This window comes from Urocampus carinirostris, chromosome 11 (genome assembly GCF_059441175.1).
Source record: "Urocampus carinirostris isolate Australia breed hairy pipefish chromosome 11, RoL_Ucar_1.0, whole genome shotgun sequence".
In the NCBI taxonomy this organism is placed as follows: domain Eukaryota; kingdom Metazoa; phylum Chordata; class Actinopteri; order Syngnathiformes; family Syngnathidae; genus Urocampus; species Urocampus carinirostris.
Window position 1 is genome coordinate 29,817,936 of NC_142359.1, and position 17,571 is coordinate 29,835,506.

Genomic DNA, 17,571 nt, shown 5'->3' on the forward strand with positions numbered 1-17,571 from the left:
AAAAAAATATTATAAATATTTTTTTTTTAATTTTGAAGCATAGATAAAAACGGATAAAAATAATGGGAAAACATAATTAATACAAATATATATAATAAACCTTTTAACGAAACTGTAATGTAAACATTTAAATACTAATAAATTAAAATAATGGAAATAAAAACAGAAAAATAAAAATAAATAGATAAAAGACAGTAATAAAAATATATTGAAAATGTGAATTATTCATAAATAATGGAATTAAAATAGCAACATGTGTATACAGAAAATAGAATACATAAAAACAGTCACAAAAATACAAAGAAAATGAAATATTAATAATTTAAAATCATGGAAATCAAAAGAGTAAAAGAAAAGTAAATGTATAAAACAATAAATGAATAAATAAATAACAAAACAAATGGAAACATATTAATAAAAATTATGGAATTAGAACTGCAACAGTAAAATGAGAAAAACAAAAATTATTGTTGAAATAAATTGAATACATCTAAATTAGTTGGAATAAAAACACTTTTAATAATTTTATGATATCGATAATTAAGAGGTTGAAGGGTCGGTGCATTAAATGAGGAACACTATTTTAAAATAATTAATAGAATCAATTAATAATTATTTTACTGATTTGGTCATACACGACACTCATTAAGTAAAAGTATTCAATACACAATAGTATCTATTTCAAATTCTAAAGCATACGCTGTTTTGTCAATCATTAGAAAAAGTCTAATTAGAAAATAAACCACAATGGGGCGGGCGGTTGGGAGCAACACAGATATAAAACCCTTCGCCTCCTCCCAAAGGGACTTGGGCTCATATTAAAGCAATCAATCTGAATATTAATCACTCCAATTCTGCCTTAATTTGTCAGGGAACTATGCGCCACAGCTGTCAATGGGAATCATGCTGGGATTTTAGGTTTTTTTCACGGCGTTGCTGCAGTAAAATACAATCTCTTGAAAGCATCGCTCATTATAAAAGTACTGCTGTCAATGTAAACAGCTCGCCACAAACACCCGCCCTGCCTATTTGAGGAGCGGACAGTTGCTATGCGACATGGTGAGCGAGTCCACTCGCCTTGTTGAAGATGAAAAAAACATTTGAGAGGTCTCTTTTCCTGTTAAAAGGCGTCTATCTACTCCAAGTAATAATAGTAATAATAAAAATGACACTGCAATACCTCGTTTATCGTGGTTAATGTGAACCAGAATTGAAATAGTTGTAATTGTCATTGAACCCCAGTGATACGTGAACATCCGAGAAGTAGACCCCACCCATTTACCATGCGCCCAACCCAGCCCCCTACTCCTCCCTACCCCCCCGTACACAGAAACAGTTGACCGGCGGATAACGAATCCCGACCCGCATGGGTGCTGTTCATTTTAGGCAGAAAGAATGGACAAAAAGAGAGAATTCTGTTAGTCCCTGCTAGCAGCAATATGGGATTGGGGATAACAGATCATGGCCGCATGAGTGTCGTTAATTATGGTGGGCTAGAGGGGCAAACCTCCCAACAAAAGTGTCTTCTTTCATTCCCTGCTCACAAAAAATATGGTATTGGGGATAATGGATTGCTGCAGGGATGTGATTGAGGTGAGGAGAAAAAGTCTGAAACCTAGCCGAGGGTTCGGGGGCCCAGGGCAGTGCCCTGGGGGTGGGGTGGGGCGGGGGGGGCGCGGTGGCGTGGTGGCACTGGGGGGCGAGGCCCCCCCAAAGCTCCTGGGTTTTAAGCAATTTACTTGTCCAAAACCATGCTTAAATTAATAATTTAACATCTTTAGAAGATTTAAATAACAAAATAATTTGCCCACATACCTGAATTTTTTTGTAAATACTGCAAGGTCAGTTCAAATGTAGTTCAGACCCTGCAGCTTGTGCAACGATGTGGCCAATTTATGCAATTTTTCTAACGGCCACCAGGGTGCGCCAGAGCAATAAAGGAAAGAGTGAGACAGTCGGATTTGTTTGCTACGCAAGTGAAAAAGTCGGAATTCCGACTATAGTCGGAAAAATCACATCCCTGTTGCTGGCAGGCAAGTACAGTTCATTTTAGGTAGAAATACTGAAACAACAAAAAGAAAAACGCCAGGTCTAAAGGCCCGGTCACACAGCCTTTTGCGTCTGTATCGCAGGTAAAATTTTGCGATTTTTTTTTGCCCGTGGTTGCCCGCGGTAGAAAATGCGCAAAATTGGCTAACCCGCGGTTTATCCATGGTATGCCCGCAAAACAGACGCCGGCTTCCTCATCGCGTAAGTTCCACGTCATTTCCGCGTGTGGACCACGGGTATAAAAGCTGCCGAGCCGGGCTGTAGAAATCATAACTGCTCAAGACACAGTCCCGTGAAGATCAAGATTTCAAGCTATGGCACCGAAGAAGAAGCCAATATGTTATTATTGTAATAGTTTTTCATTTTTATTTTATTATCTTGTTATGAAATGAAAAGAAATGTCAAGAAATAAAAATGGATTAAGACAAGGTCACTACGGTGACGGGGATCTATGTCCACCCCTTGACGTCTCGAGCACAACTGACGTGTGCTCGGCAAATCGCGCTGTATATACGCGGAGAAAGGCGTTTGACGTCACACGCGTTACACACGCTAATTCACATGATAACACCGCGATACAGGCGCGGAACAAACGTGCTATGACCGTGCTCCACCCGCGATTACCCGCTAAAATTTCGCGTCCTACCCGCGTGTAACCACGCCCTGGCCGCGGCCGCAACACGTCGTTCCGCGTCTGTACCGCGTCATTACCTCGTGTGTACCACGTGTGCCGCCCGCGGTTACCCGTGGTCTAAAGTTTTGAGCAGCGCAAAACTTTTTCGCGTGGCCAACCGCGTGTGAATTTCCGACCGCGTGTAAAGCACTGCTGTATCTCATCTGTATCGCAATCTCAAAGCGTCCAACAGCGTCTGCTTCACGGGCGGAAATTTCTGGCCGTGATTCAGCCTCGATACGCCCGTGAAAGGCTGTGTGACCGGGCCTTAACTAAAGTGTGCTCTGCTAGTCCATGCTGACAGAAATATGCGATCAGGGGTAATGGATTGTAAACACACAAGTGCAGTTCATATTTTGATGGAACAGCAAAGAAACTGCCAGCTGTAACCAAAATGCACTCTGTCAGTTCCTGAATGCAAAAATATTGGATATGGGAATGATGGATCACGAAATATTTGTCAACCTGCGATACACTGAGGCCACGAAGTATGAAGCGCAAAGTAGCCACGGATTACAGTATCATTTTTTGCTAGTGTTATCCTAACTCTCTCTTGTTTTTTTACTACATGTTATTCCTGGATTGCCATATCTAATCTTGTTGTAAACAATGTTCACCACTTTGTCATCAATATCAATAAAGACAATTTTATTCTATAAATTTTTGATCTCTAAAATAGAGTTCTGAAACCATGGGTTAAAATCCAGCTACGAGCCTTCCTGTGCGGAGTTTGCATGTTCTCCCGGTGCTTGCGTGGGTTTCCTCCGGGCACTCCGGTTTCCTCCCACGTTCCAAAAACATGCATGTCAGGTTAATTGGCCGGTCCAAGGTGTCCTTTGGTGTGATTGAGTGAGTTGAGTGTCTCTGTGTGCCCTGCGACTGGCTGGCGACTAGTCCAGGGTGTCTCTTGTCCACTGCCCAAATATAGCTGGAATGGGCTCTAGCGACCCTGCGACCATACTGAGTATAAGCGGTGCAGATAATGGATTAATGGATGGATGTTTGATACCTGACGCCATTGGCGCCGTGCTGTTTTCCTCCAAATAGTGCCCCCCCACACCTGAAACAAAAACAAAATGCCAATCAGCAGTGGCCTTACATTCGATTGCCGTCAGATGTGCGGGGGGGCTTTAGTCCACCCTTGTTACTCATCAGTTTTATCCCCTTTAAGAATTCCATATGCTGCCGCCACACTCAAACCAGCCACTTGACCTTCCCAGCATGTATCTTGACTTTCCCAGCACACATCTTGACTTTCACAGCATGCATCCAGTTGGCGGAGTACCTCTTGGTATCGGGCCAGGCCCCCATTGACGGCGGCGTCGATGACCCCATTGAGGCACATGGTGAGCGGGTTGACGTTCTGCATCTGCCGACTTTGGCACTGCGTGATGAGCGTCCGCAGTTGCAGGTTTTTGTTCTCGATCACCTCGATGGCGTTCTCCAACGGGCTCACTTCAACCTGGAGGCGCAATTGAGATGGTCAAACAGAGTGACGCTACAACTAGTCTCTTATTTTTAACAGAAAAATAAGGTAAATATATCCAATTGTCAATGTTTCATAGAAAACTTTTCATAATTGATAGTTAAACAATAAAATACTAAACGGGTGGCATTTTAAGGTGATGTTGGTATTATACAAAATTATACATGGACCAGCTTGGTGGCCTTGGGGGTATAGCGCCCGCCCCGAGACTGGGAGGTTGTGGTTCAAGCCTTGGCCGAGTCATACCTAAGACTTAAACATTGGTACCCATTGCCTCCCCGCTTGGCGTTCAGCATTAGGGGATGGAATTGGGGGGTTTGGTCACCTAATGACTCCCAACACCTCAGTTGGGTTGAGCGAGGGGCTGGGAATCCCCTCCTCTGAATCAATCTCCCAAAAAGAGTCAGAAATGACTCTAGCCACCTTATATATATATATAGATATATATATATATATATATACATGGACTTGCCCCCTCATGTCTTTCACATTTAATTTCCCCCTATGTTCCTGCTCTTAGCCCTCGCTTGGTTTACTAGTGATCCCAAGAGCCAAGAAGAAATCCGCAGGTCCGAGAGCATTCTCCATTTGGGCCCCGGTCCTGTGAAACGCTCTGCCCTCTAAGTTTCGATCTGCAACCTCCGTGCAGCGCTTGTGATTAAGGGCTGTACAAATAAACATGACTTGACTTTTCATCTCTCTTGGGGTTTGCCTTGGCATTTTGACAGTAATTGAAGGCCTCTTTTTACTTTCACCATTTTCATACAACACTACCAAATACAAACAAGAAAAAACCTGAGGGGACAAGCATGACGTCCCCTCTCCCACTTGCCATTCCTCCTAGCTCAGTTGGGCACTGTTAACACATACTAAATAGAGAAAATATTTAACTTTCAACCTTTTAAAGGACAACTCAAACAATGCACTCCATCATTAGAGATTTTTTTTTTACCTTATAATACTGTAATCACTTGCTACTTTGTGATTCGTGCCTCCCAGCCTCAGTACACCGCGGAAATAAAGATATTTCACAACGCATAATCCCTCATTGCCTGCTGCAGCGAGCATGAGCTGGTAAGAGGCATTTTTGTCAGGCCTGGCAGCTTTTAACCGTATAATTCTGCCAAAAATGAACTGCACTCATGAAGCCAAGATCGTTTATCCCGAATCCCCTATTGTTGTGAGCGATGACCATCAGAAGGTACTTTTGTCGGGATGTGTGCCATTCTGGCCCACTTAAAATAAAATTTGCTGTAGTCGCCGCAGTTTATTATTCACAGATGACCAAGGCGTCGGCCAGCAGAGGGCCTTTTTTTCCGGTCTGGGCTATTGGAGTCTTCCATTGTGTCCCGCATCATAGGAACTGCAACGTTTTCCCCAGCTGACTATTGCTGAGAGCGACTGCTGGGAGAACATTTTTGCGGTTGTTGCTGCACCACCTGAGGCTACAAGTCCGTCACGCCATCGACCCTCTGCAATTTGCTTACCAGGAGAAGGTGGGAGTGGAGGATGCTATAGTATACATGCTACACCGATCCCTCTCTCACCTGGATAGGGCTAAGGGGGCTGTGAGGATTACATTTTTGGACTTCTCCAGTGCCTTCAATACCATACAGCCTCTGCTACTGAGTAGGAAACTGACAGAGATGGGAGTTAGCTCACACCTTGTAGAATGGATTACGGACTACCTGGAAGGCAGACCCCAGTATGTGAAACAGGGGTGCTGTACATCGGACACTGTGGTTAGCAGCACAGGATCTCCGCAGGGGACCGTGCTCTCTCCGTTCCTATTCACTCTGTATACATCGGACTTTAAGTACAACTCTGAGTCCTGCCATGTGCAAAAGTTTGCCGATGACACTGCGATCGTGGGATGTATCAGAAATGGGCAGGAGGAGGAGTACAGGAAATTGATTCAGGACTTTGTCCAATGGAGCGACGCGAACCACCTGCACCTGAACACCACCAAGACCAGGGAGATGGTGGTGGACTTCAGGAGAACTAGAACTCACCCGGTTCCTGTAACCATCAAAGGAGAATGTGTAGAATTTGTCCAGACCTACAAATACCTGGGTGTGCAGCTGGACAACAAACTGGACTGGACTGCCAACACAGAAGCTCTATGTAGGAAAGGCCAAGGCCGACTTTACTTCCTCAGAAGGCTGGCCTCCTTCAAATTCTGCGAAAAGCTCCTGAAAATATTCTATGAGACAGTTGTGGCGAGTGCCCTCTTCTATGCGGCAGCGTGTTGGGGAGGCAGCGTCATGAAGAAGGATGCCTCTTGTCTCAATAAACTGGCTAGGAAAGCGAGCTCTGTTGTGGGCACAGAGCTGGACAGCCTGACAACAGTAGCTGAGAGACGGGCACTGGAAAAGCTGCGGTCAATCATGGACAATCCATCGCATCCACTACACAGCATTATCTCCAGACAGAAGAGCAGTTTCAGCGACAGACTGCTGTCACTGTCTTGTACTACGGACAGACTGAAGAGATCTTTTCTTCCTCATGCCATGAGGCCTTTTAACTCTACCCGGCAGAGTAAAAGCCCACATTAAACCACACCCCCTACATTGCATATTACTGAATTTGATTGCAATATGTATTCTGGGTAGCACTATTTAGATATTCTATATAACACGCTACAGTGGGCATTTGCACGTCACATTGGGTATTTGTATATTGTATTCTTTTTGCTTTATTATTGTATTGTTCTCAGCTCAGGGATGCTGCTGGAAATGTGAATTTCCCTGCGGGGATGAATAAAGTATCTATCTATCGATCTATCTATCATGCATGGCAGCTCATCTTTTTATTCTTCTGCTTACAATTAACAGTACCTGTGAGGCCACGATCCATTACCCCCAGATGCTTATTGCTAAAAGCGGGGGCTGGGAGAGCCCATGTTAAAAATGGGGGGTTGGAGGTTTCTACTTCGTGGATTTCCGCATACCTTGGGGGTTCTCGTCCCCATTAACTGCAGTAAACATATAAAATTAATTATTCCAGTAAAATTAAACTTTTAAGTTAACTAGTTATTGTATTTTAATTAAATTAAGTTAAAATATATACATAATGTTACTAAAAAAAATTATTTAAACATATTTTAAACTAAAAAATATAACCCTTAAAATGAACAAAAATATTTTAAGTATTTTTTAAATTTATTTAACTATAATTTTTGTATATTGTGTTTTAATACAATTTAAAAAAAAAAATCTCATGAAGATATTTACTTTAAAATATTGTTTAACTTATTTTTCTGTTAAAAAAAGAAAATGGTATTGAAAGTATAAAGTTTGCTTTAATGAGAAAAGTCACTTAAATATAGATAAATGGTCTTAATAGTTTTGCTATTTCTAAGTATTCTTTTTTTCGAGTAAAATGAGTGAAAACTAAAAATAAACAATACTAATAGAATAAAATATGCCAAAGATACAAGATATTTTCTTATATTTTGTAGTAAGCTATTATGATCATCCTGTGAATAATATTGCTTAAAATTATTTTTCACTTGTTTTCTTCATCCTCTATAGCACAACAAAGAGCTCTCCATGATTATACAATTTTCCACGTTATATCTAAAGTTGTGAAAAGTGTCATTTTTCACAAACGCCATGCTTAAATGTTTTTAACTTTTAGCCAAATAATGGACATGGTCTGATTTATAATGACTCAAACCTCGCCATTATTATAAGTTCCATTTTGGGTTAAGTAAATGGAAGCTATCAATATCCTTAATGTGGCCTTTTAGGTGGCCACCAACTACTTTCGCCCAGCAAATTGAAGTCAGCAATTACTGGAGGTTCTTTAAAGTGTGATCGCATTGCTAATTTGCAATTTGTGCCTAGCGCTCACGAGCTAATTGCTAATATGTCTCGGAAGCAGGGTTGTTTTCTAACACGGCTCATATTAGTTGTGTTTGCGAAGTGCAAAAAAGAGCTAAATAATTTTGGGAAAGTTATCAGCACAGATTTAAACTGGAACTTTCTCATCCCAGTAAGGACCCAATGCACAAAATAACAGATCCGTAGATTTTGGATATTTGTCATGGAAGAAAAGCAATAACTGTAACTTCTCATTTATCGCGAGCAATGGGGGCCCATGATATGCAAAAATCTGCTAGGTAGCCCAACCCACACACATACACACACACATATACATTTAAAATGCTCTCTGCTGGCCCCTGCTCGGAGCAATAGTCGAACAGGGATAATGTATCGCAACCATACGATTGCTGTTAAACTGAAGCTGAAAGAAGGCAAAATAAAGCCGCCAGGCATGACAAAAATATGATCTCTGCGCCCCCTCTCTAAGAAATAGTCAACTGGGGATAATGGATTGCGGCCCAAAAAGTGTTTATTTTTAGAGGGCCACAATGGTACATTTCAGCCACCCAAACATTTTTAAAAAGCCCTGCAGGCCCATTCTCTAAGCAATAGTTGACCAGGGATAGTGGATAGCAGCCACAACTGTACATTTCAGTTTAAAGGGACCAGACTGGAACGCCTCCTAACAAGAGTGCTTTCTGCCGGTCCCTGCCTGCACCATAATGGTATTGGGGTAACAGATTGTGGCTGCATGAGTCCAGATCATTTTAGGCGGAAATAATATAAATAATATAGTAGTGCCACCAGGCCCGGCAGAATTGTGTTCTGCCAGTCCCCCCTCGCAGCATTATGATTTTGGACATAATGGATTAGGGCCGCACGAGTGCAGTTCATTTTATGGTAGAGAGACCAGCAAAAAAGAGCCACCTGGCCTGACAAAAAGATGCTCTGTTGTTCCTAGCTTGCAGCAATGCTTGCAATGCAATTGAGGACAATGGATGGCGGAATATTTTCCAACACGCAAAGCAATTAGGCCACATAGTAGGCATCGTGATGTAGCGAGGGATAACAGTAGTTGTATCTGTGATGCTGAATAATTTTGGGTTACCCTTGAACGAAATATTGGACAAATTTGCAGCACAGACATAAATTGACATTTTCTCATGCCGGTCACGAACCAAACGCAAAAAAAAATAAAAGTCTTTCCTCTCATAAATTGGACATTTGTCATGGAAGAAAAGCAATTAGATGTTTAGCACGGCATCCAATAGAACAAACTCATGACTGTCGTTGCTCACTGCAATGGCTCCGATCGATACGTGCTTTTGCTCTTAATGGCAACCTGCAAACTGAAAAGTGGATTACGGCTGTCCACAAAACAAGAATACAGTGCCTCGCGAAAGTATTGACCCTCGCTTTCCCAGAACTTTTTTGCTAAACTGCCACATTTCAGGCTTCAAACTTAAAGCTAAAAAACTGAAAATATTTTCTAATAATTAATAACATGTGAGGCACAATCGTGATGTGGAACCAAATCATTTCAACATTTTATATGACATTTACAACAAAAAAACTGAAAAGTGTTAAAAATATTGCCCCCCTCTTCTCTCAGCTTAGCCAGCTGACCCCAGAAGTTTCCTGACGACTTCTGAATGATCCAACGAGGACCTGAATGACTAGCAATGACAAATGGGACACACCTGTGTGTCAAAAAGTCTCAATTTTAACACACCTGAACAGACAGCATAATGCAGCATTAAGAAGATCAAAGAACAGTCCAAGTAGGTCTGGGATAAAGTTGTGGAAAGGTTAAAAGCAGAAATGGGATACAAAACAATTTTGCAACATTTACACATCTCCCACAGCACTGTGCGAGCAATAAAATCAAAATGGACAGAGCATAAAACCAATGAAAACCGTCAAACACCTGGCCGTCACTGTAAACATTCAGCTAAAACTAGTAAAAATCTATTTAGAGAAGCAGCCAAGATGTCATCGTCACATTGGATAACCTGCAGGCTTACACAACTGAGGTTGGACAATCTGTGCAAAAGACAACTATTAGTTGTACTTTGGATACATCTGCCCTTTATTGAAAGGAAGCAAGAAGATAATGGGAATTTTGAAAGAATAACATAAAAAGGGTCTTTTGGCCTTTGCAAGAAGCCACATGAGAGACGCAAATAACATGTGAAACAAGTTGCTCTGGTGAGATGAAACCAACATTTGACATTTTCAGATGAATGCAAAGCATTACACCATCCCCACTGTCAAACATGGTGGTGACTGCATCATGCTCTGGGGTTGCTTTTTTTTAGCAGGGACTGGAAAGATCATTAGAGTTGATGAAAAGATGGATGGAACCAAATACAAGGCAATTCTGGCAAAAATCTGATGGAGTCTGCAAGAGAATTGAGAAAGGGGTGCGGGTTCACTTTCCAACAGGACAACGACCCTAAACATAGAGAAAAATCCACAATGTAGACGTTTGAAACTAACAATATAAAGCCAAAGTCCGGACCTCAATCATATAGAGCATTTGTAGAATGATCTAAAAAGAATGCTGTGCACAAAAGAATCACCATTCAATCTAAGAAATAATGGGCAAATAGTACTGGTTTAAGATGTGCAAAAGTTATAGAAACACCCCCCCAAAAATTGTCGCTGTGATTGTAGCAAAGGGAAGTTTTACAAAAAAATAACTCAAAGGGGGCCAATATTTTTGCAACACATATTTTTCAAATTATCATTCTTTAGCACAATAAAACATTTTGCATATATTTTGTTTCTTTTCACAATTGTGTCGCAAGTGTTGGTGACTCTGAGAAAATAGTCTTTTATTTATAAGTTTGAAGCCTGAAATATAGCAATTTATCCAAAATGTTTCTGTGACGCCAATACTTTTGCAAGGCGCTTTACCGCCATTGTTGTTATTGCTAAAGCTCACCAGCTCTCGTTTATCCACCTCGAACCAGCGCGAAATGCCAGGCAGGCTCTGGACCAGCGTCAGGGTTGTTCTCTCCACCCACAGGCTCTGCAGAAACACACAAGCAGACATTTAAGCATCCACTCAAAGGCATAGGTCAAACGTCACGTCTTATATCTGCGGCCATCAAGTCACAACGAAGCACTCAGCTCCTCGGCTGAGCCGCAAGGTCACTTCTGACAACGCCGCTTGCCACGGAAAAGCTATAAAAGCCACGGCGACTGTAAAAAGCATAAAAAAAGGAAAATAACAGCCATCATAAAATGGCTAAAAATAATGCTGAATAGTCACAGTTAACATAAAACTGTGCAATAAAACTTTAATAACAAACCAGGTTAAAACATATAATGTCGTGTTGAACACTCGTTCGTGTATAGATTGCCGAAGTATTGCATTTTTGGATGTCTGTGCAATCACCATAAAGTTGTGATTTTTTTATACATTTAAGGGGTTGAAAATACAAATCCAAATATTCATGATTTATTCCTGTGCCTGGAATTGGATTCCTCTTGATGAAGACAGAAGACAGCAATGTTTATCTGCAGTCATACAAAGTGTTTTAGTAGCGAAGGGGACGTTTCACCCTGGGGCAGCATTTGTCAAAAAAATTAAGCATAGCAACGACAACCAGCTACACAAAACTGGTAAGCATCCAGACTATAATAAGCTTTTAGATCAGCACCGGTGTATGGGGATACTCCATTTACGATATAGTGGTACAGATCGTTTGGGCTAAAGTCAGGCAGACTGATGATTTGTTTAGATGTGTGGATATGTCATGAAGAAGACTGTATATGTCGGTAGCTAGCAATGCTAAAGCTATCCTCAGTTTCTCTAAATAGCGCTCTTTGTGCTTTCCGACAAGGTGAGCCACATCATCCGACTGCTGCACACTATTTGTTTGACTAGTCATTGCCAATGGTGTTGAATAGTAGAGCTGTTTTTGAAGTTGTTGTCTACTGTTCACTGGCCTTGTCCATTGCTTCCAAGGGTTTACTACCGTCCGTCATGGTGTCGTCACGTGGTTAGGTCACGGATTATTTTAATACTATACTGTATATAGTGACCTCCCCCTTCAGTCACCTTCTGTTGATATTGTTTAGAAACGTACTAGTTGCTGAAAGACCCTCCAGCAGCAAGTGGTAGGATCAATGACGAAGGAGGCTCCCTTGACTCACCAGACCACCCGCACGACCTCTATCGATTTTGCGCTTTTGAAGGCCACGAGGTCTCGCCGGGAACGAACATGAAAATAAACCGCGTGTACAGCACAGCTGACAAGTCCAACATGACCTTTCGGGTGTTTTTTTCCATCGTAGATTGAAACATCGGACCTAATTAAGACTGATGGGTTAGGGTTAGGGTACTACATATGAGGAACTTTTGATCGATTATAAATGAGAAAATACGTGTTATTTAGTGCCTCCTGGTGGTAAAAAAAAAACCTGATTAGAAAATATATATTAATTTGAATAATTAATACTCGTAGGTCAAGAAATGTGTATTTGTTTTACATAACATCACCTAAAGGGACCTGACAAGATAGTCTACCATGTTGTTGCTACGGGTACCCCAAAAAGTAAAAAAAAAAAAACCTTTTTGGTCACTCTTAGTCTCCGTAGATTGCGCAGTGTATCACTTGTTTTCAGCTGCTGACATCTAGTCGTCCCTAATGAGTATATGTCGTGATTTATAGTAATCCGAAGAATAACAAAAAGTATTCTGCATCAGTAGTTTGCAACACACTAAAATGTGTCTCAATCATTATCTGCTCAGAGCTATTACATGTAAACGACTCGTTAATAATTGATAAGACTGAATATTGCTTATTTGAAGTTTTTTTTTTTTAGTAGAAAAAATAGACAAAACACAGTGAAACACTAAATCTGAATATAACAATTACTTTCTAAAATGATAAAAGTCTTGTGTATTTACATTTTTATCCAGACATTCTTCTTTTCCTTATTTTTCTCCAAGTCTTTTCTTACATGTTTTGTATATTGGTAACTAAGACGTATTCAGTTTGGTCATTGTGAGTCTGCATATTTTTTTTTTCCTGGTCCTTTGGAGCTCCGTTTTCGGTTGCTTTAAACAATACGGCACCATCGAGCTGTCAAATTACAGATTGTCCCTTTAACTCATTCAGTGACATAATGTATTGGATACATAATGTATACTGTAAATACATTTTAAGAGGCATTGACCAAGAGTGCCAAAACTTAAAACTGTTTTTCTTGTTTTATTTTTAAAAAATAGCATAAAAGGTTTGGCACTGCTCATCAGTAAGTAGAAAGCCTCTGGGAGTGATTTCAGTATGATTAATCACCAATAGATGGCAGGAGAGACCAGATCTTTGTCCACACTCGAGAAAGCCTCCACATCCTTATTCTAGCGAATGAGTCTGCGTAGGCTGCCCCTCGCAGCAAGTAGTCAAGTCATGTTTCTTTGTATAGCCCTTAATCACAAAGAATCACAAAGGGCTGCACAGATCACAGATCATTGCAAACCACAGACTATTATGACACCGTCCCCTGATCTAAAACCTACATGAGGGCAAATAATACACAGATATTGTCAACATGAAATATAGGTTATTCAAGTAGGCGTACAAAAGCAGTGTGGTGAGACTCGCAAGGCATAGACAAATGGTCAATAGTTTTTCCTTTCAAAAAAAAAAGATAACACAGTCCTATCGTCATCACCTGGTCGGATAGGGATGAAGTGATCACTGTGGTGACCACAATAGTGTGATCACTTCACCGGAATACTGCCAAGCAAAGTGCCTTTGTGTTTATGAAAATCATTGTTTAAATATTGGAGGAGTGACAAATGCAAAAAAAAACTAAAAAAGTTGGACCCCACCCGACTTCTAGTGCCCTCACGAATAAAATATGAAATTTTGGGTTTGCTATATACTCGGTCCCTCATATCAACGGGCCGGATCGGGCTTTAAAACTTGTGGGCCCGGGCTGGACTTTTCTACCTGTAATAATTAAGAAGCCTCAATAAAGAGAGCTGACGTAATTGTCCGCCATCTTGTTGCCGCGGGTGACCAAAAACCTCAAAAAGCTGGGCAAAAAAATGAAACGTAAAATGGTCAGTTTCTGTCACTTTTAGCCGCCGTAGTTTACATTCTTCTTAAAGCTTTGTAGCTCTTGTTTTTGGTCGCACTACACAATACAACGACATCTAGTTGTCAAAAATATTGCACAGTTTCCCTTTAATCAAAGTGTATTCAGATGCACATCTTGTTCACTGTTGCCAAGCTGCAGAGGGAACATTCCATACTATAATTAATTTGACGGGAGTTCGGATGAATAATGCAAGTGAAATATACACACGGTCATTATTACCTATGTGTGCATATTCAAACTTTGGCTGACAAGCCGGGTGAATATGGAGGGAAATAGGAGCTTCTGGGCATCGGTGGGCATCATAAAAAGCACTAATTCTCATAAAAACAGATAAAACAGCTGCAGATAGAAGTGAATGTCATGGCACTTATGGGTACATGCAGTTTTTTGTCTGCTTGACAGTATACAGTATATAAAGAAATAATGAACCATTTTAATATACAGACGTGCCTCAGCTTTCAAACACCTCCGACCAACTGGAACTTTGAACAAAATCTTTATAATAAATTTGCCCTTGCTTTTAGCCGAATTGTAACTTTCGAAAGGTCGGGCTTGAGGGCTCCTTTATACCATTATTTCTGCTTAATGAGTGCACTCAAGCGGCCTCGATCCATTATCCCAAATCACATATTGCTGTGAGCAGGGACCAGCTGAAGTTTGTTTGGAGGCATGTCGTTCTGGCCGGGCTAAAACTAAAAAAAAGGTTAGGTAATACTTTATTTTAATTCATTGATTTCATTATGTTTTATCTGTCGTTTTAATGCATTTTAAAAAACACATTTTAAATTTTCAATGTCTTTTCTTTTATGTTTTAACTGTAATTGTGTGATTTTAACCTGTCTCTTTGCCATTTTTGTAAAGCACTTTGAATTGCCTTGTGTATGAATTGTGCAATACAAATAAACTTGCCTTGCCTAATGGCCATTATCCCCGGTTGACTATTGCTGAAAGGTGGGGCTGGCAGACTGCTTTTTTTTTTCAATTTGGCCAGCCAAAGCATGCCATTGAGACCAGCGATTCATTATCCCCAGTCGAGTATTGCCGAGAGCTGCTGCTGAGAGGGCTAATTTGTGTCCTGCATTGTTTTGATCGTGATCAATTATTCCCACGCCACTATTGCTAAAAGCGGAAACCGAGAGGGCAAACTTTTTGTCCTTTACCGTTTTAGCCAAATCCATTATCCTCAGTTGACTATTGCTGAGAGTGAAAACAAAGAAAGCAAATTTGTGTCTGCTCTGTTTTGGCCGAGATCATTATCCCCTGGCGACTATTGCAGAGACTGGGATTGGGGAGAGCATTATCAAAAGTCAACTATTGCTCAGAGCATGGGCCGTGAGGGAGCAAATTTTTGTCTTGCACTGTTCTAGCCCTGATCCATTATCCCCAGTCAACTATTGCTCAAAGCAAAAGCCCAGAGAGCAAATTTGTGAATGAGTTTTGCTTATGACGTGGGTCCTTGTCTCCAATTACCGCAATAAACAAGGGATCATGGTAATGAGTTTACCGTTGTTTCTTATGGGAAAAATGAATTAAGACCCCGACCAAATCAAACTTATAACTTGAAACATATTAAATTTAAAAGCTGAGGCATCACTACAACCGTTATAGGCCTACCTTGAACTCATTCTCCTTGTCTTTGGTGCCTTTGTGAAAAGGTCGATCGTACCGGAACCTCCAGATGTGGTTGTACTTGTAGAAGCTCTTGATGTTGTCGGGAACGCCGTCCCGCTGCAGCACATCCTGGCTTTCTGGAATGGGGGTCACGGCGTAGATCTGCAAGTCTGAAAGCCAAGCGTTTTAAGGAAGACAACTCAAGATGTGCACCTCAATATCAATTAAATAAGTTTGATCTTTTCTTTTGAAGACAAATGTTTTTCAATAATGTAAAAATACATTAATACATTTTTAGTTTAGGTTAACCTCAAAGTTTAACCTTAACCCCCAACTCTAACCTTCTAACCCTAACCATCTAACCCTAAACACAAATCCATAACCCTAACTCTCTTACTCTAATCCTCTAACCCTATTCCGTAACCCTTACCCCTTAATACTAACTCTCTAACCTTAACCATCAAATCCTAACCCTAAACCTAAACTCTAAGCCTAAATCCCACTACCCTAACCCCTCTAATAATAGCCATAGCCCTATGGGGCTGGGAAGGAGTATAAAATCACAATTTTCGATTGCTCATTAATAAAATATGCAAAATTCAGATTTCTTTGGGCTTGGTCGCTCAAATCAAATTAAAGGGGTTGGGCCTTAACACCCGCGGGCCGGGTAGGGCCGTGTTGGATCTGTAGGTTCTTACCTCTAACAAGGACGTTTGAAAAAAGGGATGTAGCGCTTAGCTTCAATGCGCTTATAGACATTACACCCCAATCTGGCCGGAAAAAAGAGTAAAGATTAGACATTAGCAGAGGTGACGTGTTACCACCAATATCGAACAATCAATGCTTTGTCCCAACACATATTACGTAATCACTTTTTCAAAAAGATCGATCGATCAAAGGGGTGCCGAAAGGGTTAAACCACGTTCTCTACTTAAAGCACGGTCGTAAAAGGACACATCTATTGGCGGTGTATTTCACTTGAGACTTTTGTTTTTGTTATGATTTGGTCCTCATTAATGCCAAACCCAAACCTATGTCCTTGATGCCAGCAAATATCCCGCTTTGTGCGAGCGTTGTCGGCATCATATAATTGAGAGCAGAGAGTTGCTTGCGCCTGCTTCAAAAAGCTGTGTAATGCAAAACGTGCTCATTAATTCATTAATCTTTGATTTTAAAAAGTCAGCGCTAATTATGTTATACGTATTTGTTTTGCTTTTTTAAAATCTTGTGCTATTGAGTTAATATTGGTCATCAGTTTTAATGCATTATTAGTTTGTGATTATATTTCTTTTTTTTCTCTGTCTTCCAAGGGGAGCTTAATTTAGGCGTCACGGAAAATAATTGAGAAGCACTCCCCTAACCCAACTATTCATGAACGGATGGGTTTTAACGAACTGATTTTGTGTGGTCGAGTAGAAAAATATTAAAAAATGAAACATAATCGACTGATGTTTTCCTTGTGTTCAGCAAAGGATACACTGCGCATCTGCCTGGTAGATGGTCTGGTCGGGTTGGTTGACGTGCTGCATGGCAATGGCGTGCGGGAACTCGTTGAGCATCCTCTGCTGAAAAGCTTCCAACCTCTCGTAGTCGTGGCCTCGGCACACAAACTCTTTATTCTGTGGAGGGAGCGTGGGATTAGACTGACATCTGGTGGAGCAGCGCCGTAACTGCACGCTGGGGAACACTGAACGCCTCAAAAACACTCAAGGACGTTTCTATTAGAAAACAAATTCTCCCTCGAGGCTTATTACATCTTTGAGGGAAAGTGAATGAAGAGTTTATGGTTTATTGAAGCTTTACGA

The 17,571-nt window shown here is 40.9% G+C and overlaps 1 protein-coding gene across 1 annotated transcript in view; it reads right to left on the reverse strand.

Annotated features, from left to right (window-relative positions):
• Positions 1-17,571, reverse strand: part of dock4b (dedicator of cytokinesis 4b) — a 151,962-nt gene that overhangs the window by 29,230 nt on the left and 105,161 nt on the right. The window contains exons 38-41 of the mRNA XM_088346703.1: positions 17,244-17,385; positions 15,770-15,936; positions 10,983-11,069; positions 4,008-4,184 (exon numbers count right to left, since the gene is read on the reverse strand). Coding sequence (XP_088202829.1) covers positions 4,008-4,184; positions 10,983-11,069; positions 15,770-15,936; positions 17,244-17,385 — 573 coding nt within the window. The remainder of the gene's footprint in view (positions 1-4,007; positions 4,185-10,982; positions 11,070-15,769; positions 15,937-17,243; positions 17,386-17,571) is intronic.